General features: G+C 48.6%; 1 protein-coding gene across 3 annotated transcripts in view; it reads right to left on the reverse strand.

The window, feature by feature from the left end:
- The window catches only part of phkb (phosphorylase kinase, beta), a 227,019-nt gene that overhangs the window by 44,950 nt on the left and 156,727 nt on the right, over positions 1-25,342 (reverse strand). For all 3 annotated transcript variants that reach the window (XM_023265994.3, XM_055012134.1, XM_023265996.3), the window contains 2 exons: positions 22,961-23,016; positions 11,515-11,608 (listed from right to left, as the gene is read on the reverse strand). In XM_023265994.3, the coding sequence (XP_023121762.1) occupies positions 11,515-11,608; positions 22,961-23,016 (150 nt within the window). The remainder of the gene's footprint in view (positions 1-11,514; positions 11,609-22,960; positions 23,017-25,342) is intronic.

Consider the following 25,342-nt stretch of genomic DNA (forward strand, 5'->3'; position numbering starts at 1 on the left):
AAGGAAGAGAGGTTCCCGGAGGTCCCAGACCTCGCCGTCGCCGAGCGCCGCCGAGGTCCTGCCGCCGCCGCCGCCGAGCGCCGCCGAGGTCCTACCGCCGCCGCCGCCGAGCGCCGCCGAGGTCCTGCCGCCGCCGAGCGCCGCCGAGGTCCTGCCGCCGCCGCCGCCGAGCGCCGCAGAGGTCCTGCCGCCGCCGCCGCCGAGCGCCGCAGAGGTCCTGCCGCCGCCGCCGCCGCCGAGCGCCGCAGAGGTCCTGCCGCCGCCGCCGCCGAGCGCCGCAGAGGTCCTGCCGCCGCCGCCGAGCGCCGCAGAGGTCCTGCCGCCGCCGCCGCCGCCGAGCGCCGCAGAGATCCTGCCGCCGCCGCCGAGCGCCACAGAGGTCCTGCCGCCGAGCGCCGCCGAGCGCCGCCGAGGTCCTGCTGCCGCCGCCGAGCGCCGCAGAAGTCCTGCCGCCGAGCGCCGCCGAGGTCCTGCCGCCGAAGTCCTGCTGCCGCCGCCGCCGAGCGCCGCAGAGGTCCTGCCGCCGCCGCCGAGCGCCGCAGAGGTCCTGCCGCCGCCGCCGAGCGCCACAGAGATCCTGCCTCCGCCGCCGAGCGCCACAGAGGTCCTGCCGCCGAGCGCCGCCGAGGTCCTGCCGCCGCCGCCGCCGCCGCGCACCGCAGAGGTCCTGCCGCCGCCGCCGAGCGCCTCAGAGGTCCTGCCGCCGCCGCCGCCGAGCGCTGCAGAGGCCTCGCTGCTCCCCAGCGCCCAGACCTCGCCACTCTGCAGCAGCCATCGAGGTTCCACTGCCGCACACGTCTCTGAGGGGGTCGACGACGCCGCCTCATCCGTCTCCGAGGGGGTCGACGACGCCGCCTCACCCGTTCCTGAGGGGGTCGACGACGCCGCCTCACCCGTTCCTGAGGGGGTCGACGACGACGCCTCATCCGTTCCTGAGGGGGTCGACGACGCCGCCTCACCCGTCTCCGAGGGGGTCGACGACGCCGCCTCACCCGTCTCCGAGGGGGTCGACGACGCCGCCTCACCCGTCTCCGAGGGGGTCGACGACGCCGCCTCACCCGTCCCCGAGGGGGTCGACGACGCCGCCTCACCCGTCCCCGAGGGGGTCGACGACGCCGCCTCACCCGTCCCCGAGGGGGTCGACGACGCCGCCTCACCCGTCCCCGAGGGGGTCGACGACGCCGCCTCACCCGTCCCCGAGGGGGTCGACGACGCCGCCTCACCCGTCCCCGAGGGGGTCCACGACGCCGCCTCACCCGTCCCCGAGGGGGTCCACGACGCCGCCGACGCCGCCTCAACCGTCTCCGAGGGGGTCGACGCCGTCGACGCCGCCTCAACCGTCTCCGAGGGGGTCGACGCCGTCGACGCCGCCTCATCCGTCTCCGAGGGGGTCGACGCCGTCGACGCCGCCTCATCCGTCTCCGAGGGGGTCGACGTCGTCGACGCCGCCTCACCCGTCTCCGAGGGGGTCGACGCCGTCGACGCCGCCTCAGTTCTCGAGGGGGTCGACGCTGTCGACGCCGCCTCGAACCAGCCGGGTTCAGCTGACCAGCCCCCTGGCCAGAAGACTGTTGAGCCTGGATCAACTGACCAACCCCTTGGCCGAGAGACTATAGAGCCTGGGTCAGCTGACCAGCCCCCTGGCCGAGAGACTGTAGCACCTGGGTCAGCTGACCAGCCCCCTGGCCGAGAGACTGTAGTGCCCGGGTCAGCTGACCAATCTCCCGGCCGAGAGACTGTAGAGCCCGGGTCAGCTGACCAGCCCCCTGGCCAAGAGACTGTAGAGCCTGGGTCAGTTGACCATCCCCCTGGCCGAGAGACTATTGAACCCGGGTCACCTGAAAAACCCCCTGCTCCTGGGTCTCCAAAGGGGTCCCGCCTTCACCTGATCCGGTTCCCAGACCGGCCTCCAGCCCGGCCTCCCGAGGGATTCTGCCTCCTTCGCCGCCGCCGGCCTCCCGAGGGGTTCCGCCTCCTTCGCCGCCGCCGGCCTCCCGAGGGGTTCCGCCTCCTTCGCCGCCGCCGGCCTCCCGAGGGGTTCCGCCTCCTTCGCCGCCGCCGGCCTCCAGAGGGGTTCCGCCTCCTTCGCCGCCGCCGGCCTCCAGAGGGGTTCCGCCTCCTTCGCCGCCGCCGGCCTCCAGAGGGGTTCCGCCTCCTTCGCCGCCGCCGGCCTCCCGAGGGGTCCCGCCTTCATCGATCCCCAGACCAGCCTCCCGAGTGGTTCCTTCGCCGCCGCCGGCCTCTCGAGGGGTTCCGCCGCCTCCGTCGCCGGCCTCCCGAGGGGTTCCGCAGCCTCCGTCGCCGGCCTCCCGAGGGGTTCCGCCGCCTCCGTCGCCGGCCTCCCGAGGGGTTCCGCCGCCTCCGTCGCCGGCCTCCCGAGGGGTTCCGCCGCCTCCGTCGCCGGCCTCCCGAGGGGTTCCGCCGCCTCCGTCGCCGGCCTCCCGAGGGGTTCCGCCGCCTCCGACGCCGGCCTCCCGAGGGGTTCCGCCGCCTCCGACGCCGGCCTCCCGAGGGGTTCCGCCGCCTCCGACGCCGGCCTCCCGAGGGGTTCCGCCGCCGGCCTCCCGAGGGGTTCCGCCGCCTCCGACGCCGGCCTCCCGAGGGGTTCCGCCGCCGGTCTCCAGAGTGGTTTCGCCGTCGGCCTCCAGAGTGGTTTCGCCGCCGGCCTCCAGAGTGGTTTCGCCGCCGGCCTCCAGAGTGGTTCCGTCTCCTCCGTCGCCGGCCTCCAGAGTGGTTCCGTCTCCTCCGTCGCCGGCCTCCAGAGTGGTTCCGTCTCCTCCGTCGCCGGCCTCCAGAGTGGATCCGTCTCCTCCGTCGCCGGCCTCCAGAGTGGTTCCGTCTCCTCCGTCGCCGGCCTCCAGAGTGGTTCCGTCTCCTCCGTCGCCGGCCTCCAGAGTGGTTCCGTCTCCTCCGTCGCCGGCCTCCAGAGTGGTTCCGTCTCCTCCGTCGCCGGCCTCCAGAGTGGTTCCGTCTCCTCCGTCGCCGGCCTCCAGAGTGGTTCCGTCGCCGGCCTCCAGAGTGGTTCCGTCTCCTCCGTCGCCGGCCTCCAGAGTGGTTCCGTCTCCTCCGTCGCCGGCCTCCAGAGTGGTTCCGTCGCCGGCCTCCAGAGTGGTTCCGTCTCCTCCGTCGCCGGCCTCCAGAGTGGTTCCGTCTCCTCCGTCGCCGGCCTCCAGAGTGGTTCCGTCTCCTCCGTCGCCGGCCTCCAGAGTGGTTTCGTCTCCTCCGTCGCCGGCCTCCAGAGTGGTTTCGCCACCGGCCTCCGGAGTGGTTTCGTCTTCTCCGTAGCCGGCCTCCAGAGTGGCATCCGGGCCGTCCTCCAGAACGGCTTCGTCCTCCGGAATGGCCATGGGTGCCTTGTCCGGCCGCCTTGGAGTGTTTTGTTGTTGACCAGTCTTTTGAACTGTTCCCTGGTCTATTTTTGAACTTGTTTGTATTTACTGGCTTAGTGCCACCCCCAGACTGTTCGGGACACCTGATTTTTTTTTTTTTTGGCCCTCCTTCCACATCCCCTCCGCCCACCCATCTCCTCTTGGACTTTTCGCTCGGTCCCTCCCTGTCCATCCCCCTCCCCCTCCCGGGATTATCCTGTTCGGGCACCAGGAGGTGCCCGTAGAGGGGGGGGTACTGTCAGGCTGGCTGCTGCCAGGCCTAGTTAGTGCCCTCCCCTCTCCTTCCTCCTGCCTGTTAGGGCAGCCCAGCAGCAGCACAGAAGGAAGCAACAGGTGTTCCCCATCAGCCAGCTCAGTGGGCGCAACCTAATCAGCCTTCCCCAGTCCACTATTTAAGCAGACACGACCCAGCTCTCAGTGCTGGAGCATAAATGAAGAAAGGGGAAAAGAAAACAAAAGAAGACAGTGAAAAGAGAAGAAGGAACGACGTGTCCCTGCTGGACTTTCCCCCCGTTCCTGTAAAGTTTGCCGTCAACACTGGACTTTGGACTCTCTGAGCAAAGGAGACACCCGCCTGCACCGACTCCCCCCTTCTGGTATCGTTTGCCACTCACCTGTTGCTGCTCTACCCAGGCTGCCACCGCTGTGAGCCGGTTCTTAGCATCCCCAGTATACTCGTGAGTTTATTGTTCAAGTAGAGTTATAGCTCTCGTTAAGAGCACTGCCGTTTGGAGACGACTTCTGTTATAGTTACCTCTCGCTACTCTTGTGAAAACAGCCTTGGTTTTAGTTAGAGCATCTGTGAGATTTGTCCTTTCCCGCCTGGGTGTTATCTACCGCGAGTAGGGATACAGTTTTGGTTCCGGTTACAATTCCGCCCGGCCCTTACGTGCCACTAATGGATTCTGAGCCTAGTGCGCTCTTTTTAGTTCCCTGTATGTGTTGATTTCTGTTGTTGTCCACAAGGACCTTATAAATAAACCTGAGTTACACATTATCTGACTGTTCATTTCCTGCGCCTGAGCTCACACCAAAACCCTCCCTCGTAACAAATTTCCGTCCAATCATTCACAGCAAACTGCAATGACTGGCAACCTCTTTCTTGAGGATAAGGATAGGGCCCGTAAATAAAGCAACAAGTCATTGCAGTTAATCCTGCACTGCAAAATGCCTGCAGTCAGTTAGGTTTCACTTGGCGGCTGGCAAAATTCTGTTGTTGAACAGTGATTGTCCAGTCATAGCTTTGAAGTTGTAATTGAGCACAGCAGGTCTGGGAAATCTTGGGTTGAATGTGGTGGTGTGCATGGCGACACAGAGACAGATATTCTGCATTTAAATAGTTATCTGTAGGTATTTTTTTATATTTTCCAAAATCAACTTCATGGATTAAACTGTAGATTTGCTCTGATACCAATGTTAATGTGCCTACCAAAGAAGTTATCTACAGTAGTAATACAAGAAAAGCACTCAGAGAGTGCAGTACTCAGCAAAGGCTGGTCAGTTGTTGTATCATTTCCTACGGCTGAAACGTTATGCACGGATACCGAATCGCGTGACCTAAATATGTAGCGGGCGGCGGGAATTGCTGGGACTCAGAAACACCCACACAATTTAATTAAGTGTTCCTTGTATGATTTCCGACGGACAAGTCCCGATAAGTCTGCAGTGGTGGATTTGTAGTAGGATCACAATCATATGATCATCAGCAGACAGCTGACATAGTGTTCACTTGTAGTCATAGTTACAGTGACACCGTGCCACTATCTCGCAATGATATGTAAATCTTTAACAAATCTGTAGATCCAGACTATAGGCCGCATTTCTGACGTATGCCGATCGTCATATAACTCTGGTGCGTTCCTTGGCAGAGTAATAATCTTATCTTCAAGGCAAGCAATAATCTTACCCTTAGCTCGCTGTATTATCACAGTGAGTGCATGGGATTACAAATTACATTGCAAAATGCTAAATTAAACTGTGAAAGTGCTGATCACCTGATCCTGCTGACGTCTGACGTTACGGTGAGCATATTGCGCCACTTGCTGTTGTAGCGCTGTGTTGTGTTCTCTGACTGTTGTAGCTTATCCACTCCATCTAATTTGATATTCATTAAATCTGTGTGCAGAGGTAACATTTGAATTGTAACATACACTCGTTTTCTTCAAGCACCTTCTTAGTACTTAATTCTAAGTTAATCTGTTATCTCTGTCCACTAGCCTAGCACTTAGCAGTTAGCATGGCTTCTCCCTCTTCCACTCCTATGTCCTGCTCAGTGTGTCACATGTTTAGTTACTGCTCTGCCTTCTTTAGTGAGAACGATACCTGTAATAAATGCAGTCTCTTTGTAGCTTTGGAGGCGAGGCTCTCTGAATTGGAAACGCGGCTCCGCACCATGGAAAACATCCCGCTAGCTGTTAGCCAGGCCCTCTTAGCTGGTGCGGACTGCAATAGCATAGCTGCTAGTGTAGCTTTTGCTAGCCGTCCCCTAGCAGCTCCTGAGCAGCCGGGAAGTCAGGGTAGCTGGGTGACAGCTCGTAGGAAATGTAGTCCTAAGCTCAAGCCCGCTGTCCCGGCACACCACAAACCGCTTCACGTTTCTAATCGTTTTTCCCCACTCAACGACACACCCGCTGAGAAACCAACTCTGATCATTGGCAGCTCCATAGTCAGAAACGTGAAGCTAGCGACACCAGCGACCATAGTTAAATGCCTCCCAGGGGCCAGAGCGGGCGACATAGAAGCAAATTTGAAACTGCTGGCTATAGATAATCGTAAATACAGTAAGATTGTTATTCACGTCGGCGGTAATTACACCCGGTTACACCAATCGGAGGTCACCAAAGTTAGTGTGGCATCGGTGTGTAACTTTGCCAAAACCATGTCGGACTCCATAATTTTCTCTGGACCCTGCCAGATCTGACCAGCGACGATATGTTTAGCCGCATGTCGTCGTTTCACTGCTGGTTGTCTACGTGGTGTACTGCAAACGACGTAGGCTTTATAGACAATTGGAGCTCTTTCTGGGGAAAACCTGGTCTGATTAGGAGAGACGGCATCCATCCCACTTTGGCTGGTGCAGCTCTGATTTATAGAAATATGGCTGATTTTATTAGAACTCCTAAAGCATGACAACCCAGAGTTCAGACCAGGATGCAGAGTTGTTGTCTTCCACACCTCTCTGCAGTTTCCTCACAGCTGTCATCCTCCAGGAATTCAGTTAGCTTTATTGAGACTGTGTCTGTCCCCCGACCACCAAAATTCAATAAATTAAACAATTCAAAAATAAACAAAAGACATAGTAACCATAAAAATCTTATAAAAATTAATACCACTATTTCAACTGAGCGAAGAAACAGGACAATTAAATGTGGTCTGTTAAATATTAGATCTCTCTCGCCTAAATCTCTGTTAGTAAATGATTTGATAACTGATCACCAGATTGATTTGTTCTGTTTGACTGAAACCTGGTTGCAGCAGGAAGAATATGTTAGTCTAAATGAATCAACTCCTACTAGTCATACTAACTGTCATGTTCCTCGAATCACGGGCCGAGGAGGAGGAGTGGCGGTAATTTACCTCTCTACCTTAAAAATGAACCAGAGACCTAAACCTAGTTACAGTTCATTTGAAAATCTCACTCTCAGTCTCTCTCATCCACATTGGAAAGCTCAGAAACCAGTTTTATTTGTTGTTATATATATATATATATATATCATCCTCCTGCTCCTTACTCTGAGTTTTTATCTCAGTTCTCAGACTTTTTATCTGATTTAGTGCTCAGCTCAGATAAAGTCATTATTGTGGGTGACTTTAACATTCATGTTGACGTGGACAGTGACAGCCTTATGACTGCTTTTAATTCAATATTAGACTCAATTGGGTTTTCTCAACATGTAAATAAAGCAGCTCATAGTTTTAATCACACCCTTGACCTTGTCCTGACATATGGCATAGAAACTGAACAGTTAACAGTATTTCCCCGGAACCCTCTTCTTTCTGACCATTTTATGATAACATTTCAATTTACAACAATAGATTGTATAGGAGTTGAGAATAAATATCACTACAGTAGATGTCTGTCTCACAATTCGGTGACTGGAAGTAATACCCTCTCTATTTAGTCTAGCACCACTTACTGATAAAACAGAAGTGGGTTATATTGTTAATAATGCTGCAGCCTCAATGCATACAACTGTTGATAGTGTTGCACCTGTAAAAAAGAAAGTTCTATCTCAGAGACGACCTGTTCCTTGGTATAATTCCCAGCTGTGGACTTTAAAGCAGGGGCCCCGAAAGCTGGAAATGAAGTGGTATTCCACTAATTTAGAGGAAGTTTATGTAGCCTGGAAAAACAGTCTAGTAATTTATAAAAAAGCTCTTCGTAATGCCAGGACAACATATTATTCATCTTTAATAGAGGAAAACAAGAACAACCCCAGGTTTCTCTTCAGCACTGTTGCCAGGCTGACAGAGTCAGAGCTCTGTTGAACCTTGTATTCCTTTAGCTTTGAGCAGTAACGACTTCATGAGCTTCTTTACAAATAAAATTATTACGATTAGAGAGAAAACTTATCTGACAAATGTCACAGATGTATCATCGAGTACAGATGCTTTAGAATTGGCTGTAAGACCTGACGGTTAATTAGAATTTTTTACTCCCATACATCTCTCTGAACTAATTTCAATAGTTTCTACATCCAAACCATCAACATGTATTTTAGATCCTATCCCAACTAGACTGTTCAAGGAGGCTTTACCTTTAATTAATTCCTCAATGTTAGATCTGATTAATCTCTCTCTAGTAACAGGCTATGTACCACAGGCTTTTAAGGTTGCTGTAATCAAACCTTTGCTTAAAAAGCCTACTCTAGATCCAGATGTTTTAGCCAACTATAGACCGATTTCCAACCTCCCATTTCTCTCTAAAATTCTGGAAAGAACAGTTGCAAATCAATTATGTGAACATTTACAAAGGAATAGCTTGTTTGAAGAGTTTCAGTCAGGCTTCAGAGTGCATCATAGCACAGAAACAGCTCTGGTGAAAGTTACTAATGACCTTCTCATAGCATCAGATAATGGACTGGTCTCTATACTTATTTTGTTGGACCTTAGTGCAGCATTCGATACAATCGACCACAAACTTTAATTACAGCGACTGGAACATTGTATTGGCATTAAAGGGACAGCACTGGACTGGTTTAAATTCTACTTATCAGACAGGTTCCAGTTTGTGCATGTCAACAATGACTCTTCTGAGCATACTAGGGTTAACCATGTAGTTCCTCAGGGTTCTGTCTTAGGACCAATACTGTTCACATTATACATGCTTCCTTTAGGCAATATTATTAGGAAGCACTGTATTAATTTCCATTGTTACACTGACGACACTCAATTGTATTTATCTATGAAGCCAGATGAAACTAATCAGCTAGGCAGACTGCAAGATTGTCTTAAGGACGTAAAGACCTGGATGACCTATAATTTCCTACTACTAAATTCAGACAAGACTGAAGTCATTGTATTTGGCCCCAAACATCTTAGAAAATTGCTTTCAAAGCATATAGTTACTCTGGATGGCATTACATTGGCCTCCAGTACTACTGTAAGGAACCTCAGCGTTATCTTTGACCAGGACATGTCCTTTAACTCACACATAAAACAAATCTGTAAGACTTCTTTTTTCCACCTGAGAAATATTGTAAAAATCAGGAACATTATGTCTCAGAGTGATGCAGAAAAACTAGTCCATGCATTTGTTACTTCTAGGTTTGACTACTGTAATTCCTTATTATCAGGATGTCCCAAAAGCTCTCTCAGACATCTGCAGCTGATCCAAAATGCTGCAGCCAGAGTACTGATGGGAGTTAGCAAGAGAGATCATATTTCTCCTGTACTGGTTTCTCTTCACTGGCTTCCTCAAAATCCTCCTTCTGACATATAAAGCTCTTAACAACCAACCTTCATCATATCTTAAAGACCTGATAGTACCATATTATCCTAGCAGAACTCTTCACTGTCAGACTGCAGGCTTACTTGTTGTTCTTAGAATCTCTAAAAGTAGAATGGGAGGCAGAGCCTTCAGATATCAGGCGCCTCTCCTGTGGAACCAGCTCCCAGTCTGGGTTCTGGAGGTGGACACCCTCTCTATTTTTAAGACCAGGCTTAAAACCTTCCTTTTTGACAAAGCTTATAGTTAGGGCTGACTGGGGGACCCTGATGGGGTGAGCTGGCGTTTTCATTTGCACAACTGACTTCCCCTCTTGACGTCCCTTTAGTTTGCCCCTAGTTATGCTGCTATAGGCCTAGGCTGCTGGGGGACCTCTCTTGATGCACTGAGCCCTTCTCTAACTACCTATGTATTTACTTTATATACCATTATTGCATTACACTAACTCTGTTTCTCCCTGTGTCCTTTCTCCGAATGTCCCTGGTCCCAGAGCTGGATGCTTCAGATGTGTGGTTGTTCTCCCACCAACTGGCCTAGTCTCCATCTGTGGGATGCTGCTGCTGACCTTCCTCCAGCCCACTGCTTCCAGCTGCCCATTTCCACCAATCTACTCTGCATTGCCCTTACTACACTTGATTTGCTCATCTACATATTTTTGAATTTACCACCAGCTATATATGCTATATATACACCGTAGCAGTAAACTATAATCAGTTTCCATGTTAGTTGTACTTTGCATGTATCATCTGTCTTATCATGCATGTATCAAATTGTGTGTTTTATGGTCCTTGTCCCCCCCCCCCCGACCTCTCTACCGCTATCCCTCTACCTCCACCTCTAACCCTCTACATGTAACTCTCTACCTCTACCCCTCTACCTCTTCTGTCCCTCTCAACCCGCCCGGCCAGCAGGCAGATGGGTCCCCCCACATAAAGAGCCGGGTTCTGCTCGAGGTTTTTTTCCCTGTTAAAAGGGTGTTTTCCTTGCCACTGTCGCCTTTTGGCTTGCTCTGGCATATGGGTTCTGTAAAGCATCTTGAGACAATTTGACTGTAATTGGCACTATATAAATAAAACTGAATTGAATTGAATTGAATTGAAATTTAACACCAGTCACAGATGCCATTACTTGCCACATTAAAGTTTAGTGTCCTTGTTCTGCTTTGTATTGGATTTAGGGAAATCTACCTGAGGTTACTTTGCCAATGCCACAAGTTAATCTTCACTCCACTTTTTTTCATTTAAGTGGGATATACTGCTTAAAAAGTTTCTAAAGCCTAGTGTCTATGGCATGTAAGGCTCAGTACTGTTCTATAGTTTACATTTAAGGGTGTTTCACAGAACATAACACCATCATATTTCATCACCATCATTTTTCTTAAAGTGATAATATCACAAAAATATATTGCATTTTTCCCAAAATTGTATTATCATATAACAAATTAGCTCTACCCTATCTCTCACTTGATCTGTTACCTCAGTAAATATCTTAATTAGGATTTTATGCCCTAGTTTATGGTATAGTAATAGTTTATTCTCAGTCATATCCACCCACTGCTCGTAATGTCGGGTTTTCGAAAGTCCAAGATGGCAACGGCCAAAATTCAACCTTGCAGCCTCAAACGGTAGTCCATAAACCAATATGTAATGTTACTGTCACGGGTGAAAATAAGGCGCTATACTTCTGACTACTGATGTCTGAGATTGAGGAGCCATTGTTTCAAAACTGAGTTTGAATTAATCCCTTCATGCCTGAATTTATTTAAAATTAAATGAAAAACATTTTTTGAGTGTTTTTGCTTTTCAACTGATGCTAAAATAAGTGGAGATTGTTAATTTATCTATTACACATAGAACATAGATACATAGATATATAATAGTAATAACTGATATATAATAATTAGGTCCCATTCCAATCGGTCCTATGAGAAACCAGTGCTTGCAAAAGGTTCTGAGGTATGCATTGAATATGCACAAACCGGCGTTGGGGGAATGGATACGCTATCTCGGCTGCAGTCTGAATGAAAGTGGTATGTTGTGAATTTGTGACAATCGGTGTCAAGGGGTTAAATCATTTTAAATTGCAGACGTGCAACAACAGAAAGCAAAGTGAATGGTGAGTTGGGCTTTGTAAACCGTTTGTAAACTCGGTGACTAATCCACATTTGACCAGTATTACCTTGACCAGTTCCTTCTGAGGCCAGATCTGGATGGGTTCCACCTGCTGGGGTGTCTGGGTCTGAATGCCATAGGTGTTCAAAAATACTTGCAATCTACAGACACAGAGAGATCCAAAATTACAATATGAAATTCTCGTTAAATCTTGCTCTGGATATCAGTTTGACATATTTTCAGCAGAAGATTTCCTTAACTATGTACACCAGCTAACATGTTCTACGAGAGCCAGTGCTTTATTATTTCTCTTATATTTTTACCCTTTATAAAAGCAGGATTTGAAACATATCATTATTATCTATTTGTCTGTTCTACAGATAGATCTGTCTACTGCATCCAGTAAATTGTTAAATAATTAAAGAGCATAACCTTCACACTGCTGCCACCTGCAATTTGTGGTAAAAATGTACAGATTCATAAAAGCAATACATTTGAAGCCTTTTAGAATAATTTCATATAACAATGTGACATATTACATAAAGCATCCACTCACCCCCACCTCGCCCTTGCTTCATACATAATTACATGTTTTACCTATGCCTGTCATGTACTCAAAGGTACATAATGTACCGATAAACACATACATAAAAGAGTCCCCTGACAAGGACAACTTTGACCTATGGATCCTACGCCTCAATGCCTCTTTAAAAAAAAAAAAAAATCTACCTTTACTTCAGTCAAAAATCCTCTTAACATGAAAGATAGTGCAGGTGATTATTTGCATAAAGCTAGTAACTTAGCTATTGACGAATATTCAAGCTGTGTCTGTCGAAAGTCTTAGAATCACTAGTCAGCTCACAGTTGCATGGCGACCATGGAGGTTAATAATGTCCTTTAGCTACAGCCATCAGACCTTAAATCTGGTGAAAGGACAGTCACTACAGGTGCTATTTTGGATGACACTATTAATTAACTTGATTAAAAAGAAATACTGCACTTTATAGATCTATCCAAAGGCTTCAAATACAGTTTCTGTGAATTTTAAGATTTCTGCTTACAACTGGCTAGAATCCTATCTCTATAACAGTGTTTAAACTACTGGTTTTCAAGTCAAGTCAAGATAAACAAATCCCTAACAAAGATCAACGTTAGGCCTACTGTACATGAATATATTTCTTACCCAACTAAATACTGTTGTGTCCATTTTTCTGATGACTATACCACCTTACATGCCATCATGTCCACTGCAAGTCAGGCTCATTCAAGATCACAGGCTGTTTTTGATGACACGCAAACCTTTTCTCCAAAAATTCTAAATGTAGGTATTTTGCAAGAGGGACTGACTAATGTTCCCCACCCTGCCAATAATCTAAATGGATGTCTAATTGATATAGTACATAACTGCACATTGTATAATCCATGATGAGTCCTACACTAGATTAAGGGGATATTGCTGCCGCCCATACTTTTATGCTACCGGACGATATTTACCACAGTGCAGTTCAGTTCAAGTATGAAAGGCTGAGTAATCATCTCTGGCATCAAGAAGGCATCAGACATGAGATCACATGACAGTTTGGCTTTGAAAGTTCAGATGAGCTAGAAAGTAGAGAGACTGATTTCCAGTACTGTACATTCATACTACATAACTGAGCTGTGCCACAGCTTGACATTAAAGCAACTAATTTCTCTCAAAGAGGTTTACTAGCTTATTTCTAATATTCTGACACTTTCAACTGGTGTAGTCATGAGTGATGGTTGTTCTGAATGAATGAGTTTTATTGTAATTTTGTATAGATGATTTGTTGCCAGGCCACCTTTGCAAATACATCCATTCATCCATCCATTATCTATACACCACTTTATCCTCATTAGGGTCATCGGGGGGCTGGAGTCTATCCCAGCTAACTTAAAGGCTGGGTTATGCTTTCTGCACGAAAGAGCCGTGCGGAAATGAGACGTGTCTCCATCCGTGTAGTTAGAAAAATTTGGAGGTGTGCAACACAGAAATTTTGCGCTTGAGAAGGGCTGTGTGAAGGCCGGGTTATACTTTCTGCAAAAACGAGCTGCGCGGGATTGAGCCGCACAGTAATCCGCGTGAGAGAACGTATGTGCATTTGTTCTCCGTGCGGTGTCTGCTCCCAAACTGCAAGGGGCAATGTATCGCAACCACACGTCTACCATGGTACTAAACTAGAGCGGAAGAAGTTTACCATTGTTTACACGACTTCCAACATGGCGACACATGCACATCTACTTCTTGAAGAAGAAGAATTTTGTTGTATTTATTTGCTGCTGAGACAGAAAAGGAAGAGAAGGTGGTCGACTCGTCCTTTGAATAGGAGGAGGCGAGATGAGGGCGAATACAATGTACTTGTGAGGCCGATGCATGGGATGGACAAAGAGGTACTGTCAGGGCCCACTCCTCCGTCCCCGCCTCAGCCCCCACCTGACCTCCTTTTTCTCCCTCTCCCTCTTTCTCGGTCTCTCTCTCTCTCTTTCTCTCTCTGATACCTGGCGGGGCCATCCTCCACAGCTGCCGCCTATCCACAATCATTCTGATTCACAGGACTCCGGGCAGCTGCGGTGAGGCACACCTGTTCATCATCTCCTCAACAAAAGCCGGTCACACAGTCTACACCCTGCCAGATCGTAAACGTTGTTCTCACAGTCAGTTTGCTTTAGCCCTCCTTGTGCTTCTCTGTTGAAAGAGAATGTTTATACTAACCGTATTTTCTCCTCTGCCTAGTTTGCAGACCCAGTTGCCCAGTTTCCCTGACCCAACCTTGCCCCGGATACCCTCGGATCTCCTGCCTGCCTGAACCCCCCTCTTCCTTGCTCACCCTCCCCACCTCTGTCTGGAAAAACCCCGTTGTCTTGGAGGGTCCCTACTCCGCCCTGCCCGAGCTCACCCTGCCTACTGAGTCCCACTCGCCCTGGAACATCCAGCCCGTCGCCCCCCCTGGAACCAGCCTCTCCTCCCTCCTGCCCGCTCTTTGCCCGCTGGTCAACACCACCCCGGACGTCGGCTGGACCGCTGGTTCCTGGTCTCGTCACCCCCCTCCCATCACCCCCCTTTTAGTTACATGAGTTCACCCCCCTCACTTCACAATGAGTCATTCTGTTATTAAACCACCGTTTCCCTCAGTCTCGTTCCCTCGTGTGTTTGTTCTCTGCACGGGTTCACCCCCTCCTCACCTTGACAGTGTGATCTGGCCAAGATGAACCCGGAGAACAAACAGTGGGGGTTCCGAGTGCCCCACGTCCCCCCCAGATCTATTCCAGGCGGTGTCCAGCCAGGGGACGCTCCTCGGGCAGCATAGTCAGGCCCTAAGAGATTTAGCCGCGTCCAACCAGAACATGGCCACCCAAATGAATTCCTTCTCTGACCAGTTAAACCAGATGTCCGCCATGTTAAACCAACTCCCCACTACCCCTGCTCCCGTAGCTCCCCCAAAACTGGTCCCTGCTCCTAGTGAGGTAGCCGCCAATCCTGCGCCCACTGCTGCCCGAATGCCCTACGTCCCCACACCGGAACATTATGGGGGGGACCAAGGTTCGCGTCAGGCCTTCCTAATGCAGACGTCATTAGTATTTGAGTTGCAGCCACTTACCTATAGGACCGACAGATCCCGCATCGATTACATTTTGAGTCTCCTCACGGGGGTGGCGCGTGACTGGGGATCAGTGGTCTGGGCCGCACAAAGCCCCATCTGCAACTCCTACCCGGCCTTCGTCCAAGAAATGAAAAAGGTCTTCAATCATTCAGTCCACGGACGGGACGCGGGGAAGAGGCTATATTTCCTGCATCAGGGAGCCCGAAGCACGGCTGAATACGCGGTCGACTTCCGGACGCTCGCGGCGGAGAGCAGCTGGAATGACGCCGCCCTGCAGGAGGCATTCCAGAGGGGGCTGAACGAGATGATCAAGGACGAGCTAGCCACAAGGGATAAGCCCTCAAGCCTGGTGGTGCTGATTGACTTAGCCATACGGCTAGACAACCACATCAGAGAACGCCACCGGGAGAAGGGTTTCCGAGTCCTCCCAGTCATGCCCCCCGGCCGAGACGCGCCCCTGCCTGCGTAGCCTCAGTCCAGGATCTAACCCACTTTCCTGCCCACCTACTTCTCTTCGATCTCCGCCACCCTCTCACACACTAGCCCTGTCCAAGGAGGAGCCTATTCAGCTTGGCCGTACTCGCCTCTCCGAGGAGGAGAAGACGGAGCACCGCCGGAGGAACGCTTGCCTCTACGGCGGAGAGGCCGGCCACTATGCAGCAGGCTGCCCGGCCAAGCTGGGAAAAGCTCTGGCTCACCAGTGACTGGGGGAATCCTTGTGAGCCAGACCTCTGTTTCCTCCCCCTGCTACGACTCCGGATTCCCACTACTCTGTCCTGGGGGGGCCAGCAACTCACCATCTCCACCCTCGTGGACTCTGGGGCAGAGGGGAGCTTCATAGACGAATCATTGGTCACCCAGATGGAGATCCCCACAGAGCCACTCCCAAGCCCTTTGTTCGCGCTGGCCCTGAATGGCCGGCAGTTGGCCCAGGTCCGCCTCCAGACCACCCCCATCCCCATCCTACTACCTGGCAATCATCAGGAGCGGCTGTCCCTCTGCGCCCTCCCGAACCTTCACACCCACCTCGTCTTAAGTCACCCCTGGCTCCAACTACATAACCCACATATTGACTGGGCCCAGGGAAGGAATTTGACATGGAGTCCCCAGTGCTACAGCTCCTGCCTATGCTCCACTTCTGCCCCCGGTAATCCGGATCCAACCGCCCAGCCTAAGCCCATAGATCTGTCCAGCATGCCCCAAAAATACCATGACCTAGCTTTGGTCTTTGACAAGGATCAGGCCCTGTCCCTCCCCCCGCACCGGCCCTATGATTGCGCCATTGAGCTGCTGAAAGGAACCTCCCGGCCCAGCGGACGGCTCTATAATCCGTCAAAGCCAGAGCACACCGCTATGAAAGAATACATTCATGACTCCCTGGCCGCTGGACTGATCCGCCCATCCTCCTCCCCCATCGGAGCAGGATTCTTCTTTGTGGGGAAGAAGGACGGAGGCCTCTGTCCCTGCATCGATTACCGGGGGCTGAACAACATCACAGTTAAAAATAAATATCCTCTCCCCCTCATCAGCTCTGCGTTCACCCCCTTGCATGGAGCCATGGTGTTCACTAAGTTAGACCTCCGGAACGCATATCACCTGATTCGCATTAGAGAGGGGGATGAATGGAAAACAGCGTTTAACACCCTGCTCGGGCATTAAGAGTATCTCGTGATGCCCTTTGGCCTCACCAATGCCCCCGCCGTCTTCCAACATCTGGTGAACGACGTGCTCCGGGACCTCCTGAACCGGCCTGTCTTCGTCTACCTGGACGACATCCTGGTCTTCTCCTGCAGTCTGGAGAAGCACCATCGGCACATGCAAAAAGTCCTGGAAGGCCTTCTCCGGAACCATTTATTCTTCAAGGCCAAGAAGTGAGTTCCACGTGCCGACGGTCTTGTTCCTTACTTACATCATCTCTGCAGGAGAGATCAGGATGGACCCAGCCAAGGTGGCGGTGGTGGAGGATTGGCTGCAACCCGAGGACCGCAAGCAGCTGCAGCTGCAGCGATTCCTTGGGTTGGCCAACTTCTACCGCTGCTTCATCAAGGATTACAGCCGCATAGCAGCCCCCCTGACAACACTCACCTCTACAGCCCAGATGTTCAGCTGGACCCCAGAGGCAGAGACGGCTTTTGCGGAGCTGAAGGACCGCCTCACCTCCGCCCCCATTCTTGTGCAACCGGACCCCAGCCAGCAATTTATCGTGGAAGTGGATGCCTCGGATACCGGAGCAGGAACGGTGCTGTCCCAGCGGGCACCCGGAGATGGGAAACTTCACCCATGCATGTGCTTTCTTTTCCAGGAAGCTGTCGGCTGCAGAAAGGAACTATGATATCGGCAACCGTGAGCTCCTGGCGGTCAAACTGGCGTTGGAGGAGTGGAGACACTGGCTGGAGGGGGCCGAACAACCTTTCCTCATTTGGACCAATCACAAGAACCTGCAGTATATCCAGACAACCAAACGTCTAAACTCCAGGCAAGCCAGGTGGGCCCTCTTCTTTGGCTGGTTTAATTTTTCTCTTTCATATCGCCCAGGATCCAGGAACATCAAACCGGACGCCTTGTCTTGCATCCACGCAAAAGAAGAGAACCAACAGACACCGGAACCCATCCTGCCCTCCCGGTTTCTGGCCAGGCTGACCTGGGAGATTGAAACGACCATCCGCCAAGCCCAGCAACAGCAGCTGGACCCGGGAGGCGGCCCCCCTGGTTCACTGTTCGTTCCAGAAACTACATGCTCAGCAGTACTTCAGTGGGCCCACTCCAGCCAGCTCTCCTGCCCCCCAGGGGCCTCCAGGACACTAGCGGTTCTGCATCGGGGGTTCTGGTGGCCCTCTATGGACCAGGATACCTGGAGGTTCGTTGCTGCCTGCTCTGTCTGTGCCCAGAACAAAACCCCCTCACAACCCAGCGCTGGATTCCTGAGGCCCTTGCCCATCCCAAGGCAATCGTGGTCCCACATCACGCTGGATTTTGTCACCAGGCTGCCCCCCTCCAACGGGAATACAGTGATCTTAACTGTGGTCAACCGTTTCTCCAAAGCAGCGCACTTTTTACCCCTGCCCAAACTCCCCACCGCCAGAGAAATGGCCAACCTCCTCGTCACCCATGTTTTCCATGCTCATGGCATCCCGGTGGACCTCGTATCGGACTGCGGACCACAGTTCACCTCACAGGTGTGGAAAGCCTTCTGTTCGGCGCTCGGGGCTATGGTCAGCCTCTCCTCCGGATTTCACCCACACAGCAATGGCCAGACGGAACGGCTGAACCAAGAGATGGAAGCCGCCCTCCGATGCATAACATCTGCAAACCCTAGTTCCTGGAGCTCCCAACTCCCCTGGGCGGAGTACGCTCATAACACGCTCCCCAACACCTCCACTGGACTGTCCCCTTTTCACTGTGTGCACGGGTACCAGCCCCCTCTGTTCCCTGAGCTCGAAAAGGAAATCGCAGTTCCCTCTGTAGCCACCCATTACTGCCGCTGTGCCCGGACGTGGTGCTGTGCCCACGCTGCCCTGCTCTGGGCCTTAACCGCCACTGCTCTGAGGCCCCGATATACACCCCCAGACAAAATTCATACATAACATGTAAATTCTTGGCTTTTTTGTGGTATATTTTGGAACATGCAAACATCCTCTTTGAATCTATGGCTACAGACAAATGCAATAAATACAACTGCAAGAATATGTGATAGATGAATGTAAGATTCTTATGTGGAAAAAGTGGCTTCAGAACCTTGTATAACTTGTAGGTATTTTGCATAACTCTCAATCTGTTTCTGACATTGGCTTGCTAAAAGATTTGACCATGCTTCCATCCAAAATTTCTTCAGTTGAATGCAACAATGCACACAAAATAGCAGTTGTTTGAAATCTACATGGCTTGTAGATATTTTCTCTACGGTGGAATGGTTTATTTCAAATAATTCATAGATCTCTTTAAATCCTTTTTTTTTTTTTTTTTAAAAAAGGCCTAAGGGAGCCCTTCAGATCTTGGGCACGGTTACACCAAGAGTAGAGAGTAAAAGCAGCAGACCCTAGATGTCAGAGATTTCAAAAAGAAAGGTTCATTGGCACCTCATCTGGATCCCCTGACTGCAATTTTACGGATTTGAAGGTGTGATAAATACTTCACACTTTTTTTTCTCATCTAAATTATGAAAATGACTGGTCAAATGTTTGCGTATCCAAATAGATTAAAAAGTCTGACTGCAGATCATGTTCTCAGTGAGGTTTCTTGAATAAATAAAGCAGAACTAACTCATAAAATTTAGAATTTTAGCAATTTTACATGTAGCTGTTGCCATTTTAAAGCTGATAAATCACTCAATCCATTGTTTGTAACATAAATTTGCAAACTGATATGACACTGATATAAGTTCCATAATCACACACAGAAATATTTGAATGCTGAAATTACTTCAACAGCTGCAGAATCCTCTAGCAAATCTACAGGGAACTCTGTAGAACTGTAAATCTTTCTATGTAGATTTATCTTTTTGAGATCTACAGCTTTATGAGTCGGTAGGTGATAAAGCCATGGTTGGGTGAATAAAATTGTCATAAATCTATTGGTCTTGTGTTCTTGTAAATATAAAACCCGTAACTCAGCTCTATTACAAATCTTTATCTGTTGCAAAGCTACTGTGAAGCTGTTATTGGAACACAGTGCACATAGGAGAATATAGTACGCAGCCACAACAATAAAACCACTGACAGGTAGCATGAATAACATTGATTATTTGGTCACAATGGCACCTGTCTAGGGGTAAAATACATTAGGCAGCTTGTGGACACTCAGTCAGTTCTTGAGGTTCATGTGTGGGAGGCAGGAAAAAGGTAGAATACGCATCAGAGAGACTTTGACAAGAGTCAAATTGATTCCAGCAGGCATCACTGTATCAAACAAGGGAAGCTAACAGAGGGAGTGTGATGCTCTTCTCAGTGTCCTGCTGAAAAACTTTGGGTCCTAATATTCATGTAGATGTAATTTTGACACACATTGCCTTCACTACCGTTCAATATTTTGGGGTCACTTAGAAATGTCCTTATTTTTGAAAGAAAAGCAATTATTTTCAATGAAGATAACATTAAATTAATCATAAAGACAGTCTAGACATTGTTAATGTGGTAAATGACTATTCTAGCTGGAAATGGCTGATTTTTAATGGAATATCTACATGGGGGTACAGAGGTCCATTTCCAGCAACCATCACCCTTGTGTTCTAATGGTACATTGTGTTAGCTAATCGTGTTGAAAGGCTCACTGATGATTAGAAAACCCTTGTGCAATTATGTTAGCACATGAATAAAAGTGTGAGTTTTCACAGAAAACATGAAATTCCCTGGGTGACCCAAAATTTTTGAATAGTAGTGTACCTAAACATTTTTGTGGACCAAGCAACACCTTGATGCCACAGGCCACCCTTAGAGGTCTGTGGAGTCCAGGCCTCGATGGGTCAGAACAGTTTCAAAGGCATGAGGGGGAACTACATGATATTATGCATGTGGTTTTAATGTTTGGTTTGATGATTGGAGGTTTAAATCTACTGCAGTGACAAAGAGGATGCAGGAGTCCTGATAGAGACTTGCAAGTTGCAGTAATTGAAGCTACAGGTTAACAAGCTACACAGTTGTCTGACCCTGTTTAACACACATGCACCCCCACTCCCACACATGTACCCCAGTGTACATACACCCCAGTGTACATACACATACATACATGTACCAGGGCTCCAGACTGCGACGAAATGGTCGCATTTTGCGACTAAAATTTGAGACAGTGCGAGTAAATTTTTCATCTACTCGTGCATGTGCGACAAGTAAATTTGCCAATTTTTTTATTATTGAATATTTTTTGTTGCTGACAAATTTCTGCTCCACACTTCCGCCCAGTAGTTGACAGTAATGTGTAAATGAGCTGGTTTGTCAACCGACATTAACTCCAAAAGAAGAAGAAAGGAGACGAACACCAATGTGAACGGGCCAATGTGTGTGAGAGCAGGGGGGAATGACCACTATGATTGGCTTATATGTGAAACGAGGTGGGTCTTGGGGTTATCGCGCGAATCCACAGGTTTCACATAACTCTTATAAACAATGAACAATGACGAAAGGTGCGTGTCAACTAGATGCAATTTTCCCGCACGTTAACGCGCCGCATCTGAAAGTCGCACGGATGGCAGGCGGTCATTAGCGGGCCACAACATTGTCACATGACAGCGCTCGAGCAACACCAGCAGGCCACTACGTGGTCACGTGACCATGCTTTTGGCTTGAGGGTCTGGCAGGTATGCCGCACGCCGCATTGAATTTGCATAAAGTAGAAGTCTACTTATTTGTTACGGCAGGGGGAGTCAGAACCCAGAGTGCAGACACACAGTACAGGCACAGACAGGTCAGGTTCAACAAAGGAATGTTATTTGAACAGAATAAGTAAATACAACCAAACCAGAGCCGACTAGGGACAATTGATAAACTAAAGTCCAGGTAAATAACCAAGGAAATAACAGGATTAAATAAACTCAAAACTAAGAACTGACAATCGACTATAAAGGATAGGTACCAGATCTAAAACGATGACTCACAACCAAAACTGGTGGACTTACAAGCCAAGAAAACAAAGCAGGAAGGGAGAGGGCAGACTGGCAAGGAGGACCAGCGATCCGGAGACCGTGCCTGCGAAAACTGGAGAGCGCCGCACACAGCGGCACAGCGCGAGTGGCAGTGCGCGAGTGGTGTCCAGCCGTGGAGCCGGCTATGATCCGGCAGAGACTGGTGGAATGAGCTGGGTTTTAAGTGGAGCTGATTGTTGATATGATACAGCTGTGCTTCCTGCACAGCTGTATCCACAGCGCTGGAATCAGCCATGTGAGCAGGTGCGTAGGGCAGAGGGGGGAGGTACCCAGGCCGAGGAGGAGACAAGCAGATAGAAATGAGGGAGAGGAGGGAAAGAGAAGCGAGAGAGAGAAGCGAGGAGGAGAAAAAGAGGGAGAGAGAGAAGAATAGGGGTAGAAGGCAGCAGACAGGGGGCCAGGCTGGGACTGTGACACTTTTTGCAAATGAGCTCCGGGTAAACACACCGGATCACAGCTCGAAACACACTGCAACCGGACCAACATGCAACATGTGGTGCGTTTCCAGCTGCAATCTGGTGTGTTTACCCCGAGCTCATTTGCATAAAGTAGACTTGACTACTATTTTATGCAAATTCGATGTACGGACATTCCACGCATCGTGAAACATTCCTCAAACGTCTAAAATAGCCGTCGGTGAACTAAAACGAGGACAGATTCAGCTACTGCACAGGTTATTTCTCGCCTCAAATGCTTTCAGAAAAATTTTTCATTAAAGTGTTTTCAAAATAAAAGAGAAAGTTTGTGGCTGAGCCGCTGTGTTTATCTGACATGTCTGCCGGACCATCAAGCTGAAAGCGCTGTCAGGTGACCACATACTGGCCCACTGTTGCTGTTGTTGTAAGCTGTTTATTCTGTTGTGTCAACTGCTGCACAATAAAATGTGAATTGAAAACATCATAGTTTCTGCATTTATTGTTCAAGTATTTATCAGTATTACACTGAAAATGAGAGGAAATGTGAATATTTACTTTGCAAGTCGATTTCGGTGTGCGCCCCTAAATTTTCTGCTTGTGCTCCTAAAATTTTAAGTCAGGGGCCACTGTGCTCTTAGGAAAAAAAAGTTAGTCTGGAGCCCTGTGTACTCACACAAACTAACAATGAGAAGAGTGACAGATGATGACAGAGGCTGAGCTCCAGCTTTGTGAGCTCACCACAATTACAGCACTGACAGAGATGACAAAAACAGAGGGGCAGAAAATAACCCCTCTTTTATGGCATGCAACACATTAAAACACACACGCACGCATACACACTACCTCTGGCTTTCAGCTATCAAAGCCACGTGAATCACAACGTCATTCTCTATGGGACCCTGTGAAAGAGAGAGAACAGAGAGATTAACAGAGGAAACATCTTTCTGCTACATTTTGCATCAGTTATGGTATTACTTTGGTTTATATGTTTTCCTCATTTGGTAAAGGTATGCTAAAACCAATGAATCCATACAGACAGATTACAAATGTTGCTCATTCTGTTATTTCTCAGTCCTGTCTGCAGTTATCTCTAAGTTTTGTTTACTAGCACTCTTATTTTACGTGTTGCTTATTATGTAACAGTTCATTTCCTTCACTTTCCAAAACTGCATTTAATTGTACATTTTTGCATTGATGATGCTGTTGATCTAACATCCATACTAAGAAGAAAACTGAAAAAGAACTGAACTGATTTGAATTTATTTTGGTGATTTGTGTGTATGAGAGAGAGAAAGTAGGAAAGAGGGTAAGAAAACTAAAATCAAAATTCAGCTCACGCCCTTAAAAATTGACAATAGAGTGTGTAATTGCTATCTCCAGTCCCACACGATGCAAATGAAAATAAAACTCTGAATAACTAACAAAGGGTAATGAGTGATTCAGTGGTGCTTGGCTGAGAAATAGTAAGGACATGAGAGATGTAAAAGGGTAGAACAAGTAAATATGCAGAAAAAAAACAAGTTACACTGATGTTATCTTTACCTTGTAACCAGCAGACTGAGATGAGTTGAAATTACTTCAACTGGAGAAGCTGAATATGGACATCAGATTTTACATGTTACCCTAGCACCATGTTGGTTCAAAGTTTTGTTTGTTGATCTCAGGAAATGTCACATTTCTCTATGACTGAACCACATACCCTGTAGTTCTGCTGTTAAAACTCACTGACATACCACATGTGTATCCATAGCTGAATATACACAACTGTTCAAAAGTTTGGAGTCACCCAGGCAATTTCATGTTTTCTGTGAAAACTCACACTTTTATTCATGTGCTAACATAATTGCACAAGGGTTTTCTAATCATCAATTAGCCTTTCAACATGATTAGCGAACACAATGGACCATTAGAACACAGAAGTGATGGTTGCTGGAAATGGGCCTCTGTACTCCTATGTTGATATTCCATTAAAAATCAGCCGTTTCCAACTAGAATAGTCATTTACCACATTAACAATGTCTAGATTGTGTTTCTGATTCATTTAATGTTATCTTCACTGAAAAAAACTGCTTCTCTTTCAAAAATAAAGACATTTCTAAGTGACCCCTTTTGAACGGTAGCATAGGCCCAAACAAATGACCAATTTCTTTATTTTTTTAATTAAATTATCGATTTGCTGGTAATAAGCCATACATAAAATGAAAAGTTCAAATCAGCAGCAAAGTAGACAGCAGGCTTTGCGTTGCAGTATGCTTCATCTCCATCCTAGATTGTACGTAAAAGATGGATGGTGCGACCATGACATCCCCAATTGAATTGTGGACTGTTTTGAAGCACTCTACAAACCGACTGGTTTGCACTGCTGCACTCAAGTTTTTCAAGTTTGGAATTTGGCTGTAGCAATTTTGTTCCTTTGAACCAGATGTGTCTGAAGGACAACACCCAATATGGTAGAGACCTGTCAATCACAGGTAGGTCTGTCCTAAAACATTCCCTGCTTTGTCATTATTTTACCATAAATGGGAGCATCATTACCATAATGAACACTATGCTGCATTAGACACGTGAAACTAGCAATTGGGACCATAACAAATTAGGAAAATGTTTACTGAGTTACAGCATTAAGTCAGAGGTATGATTATTTTCTTGAAGCCATCTATACAATTGGACTTCTTTGTTGAACCAAAGGAGTTGCCTCCTGCTAGTTCTTGCTAGTTCTCTTAGAATGCAGGTTTAAGGCCTTTTCAATTCCACAGGCTGTGCTCGTATTTTATATACATTCGACGATCATACCATGATACCTAGTCGTTCAGCATTATCTCTTTCTTACATGCACAGTGTATGATCTCTGTCACCAGAGGTCTTTCAGAAGACTTAGACTGATGACCTTGTGATGTTCACGGATGATGTGATGTATGCTCTAGGGCTGTGTTGTGTTCTCTGACTATCCTACCTTATTCACCTTATCTTATTTGATATTCATAAAATCTCTCTGTGTTACACTAATATTTAGAATTGTAACACACACTTGTTCTCTTCAAGCACTTATTACTCAGAGCCTTGTACTTAATTCTAACTTACTCTGTTATCTCTGGTCTGCTAGCTTCACAGTTAGCATGGCTTCTACCTCTTCCTCTCCTTCTCTCTCCTGCTCAGTGTGTCACATGTTCAGTTACTCCCCTGTCTCCTTTAACGATAATGGTACATGTAATAACTATAGTCTTT

Source organism: Amphiprion ocellaris, chromosome 1 (genome assembly GCF_022539595.1).
Source record: "Amphiprion ocellaris isolate individual 3 ecotype Okinawa chromosome 1, ASM2253959v1, whole genome shotgun sequence".
Lineage (NCBI taxonomy): Eukaryota > Metazoa > Chordata > Actinopteri > Pomacentridae > Amphiprion > Amphiprion ocellaris.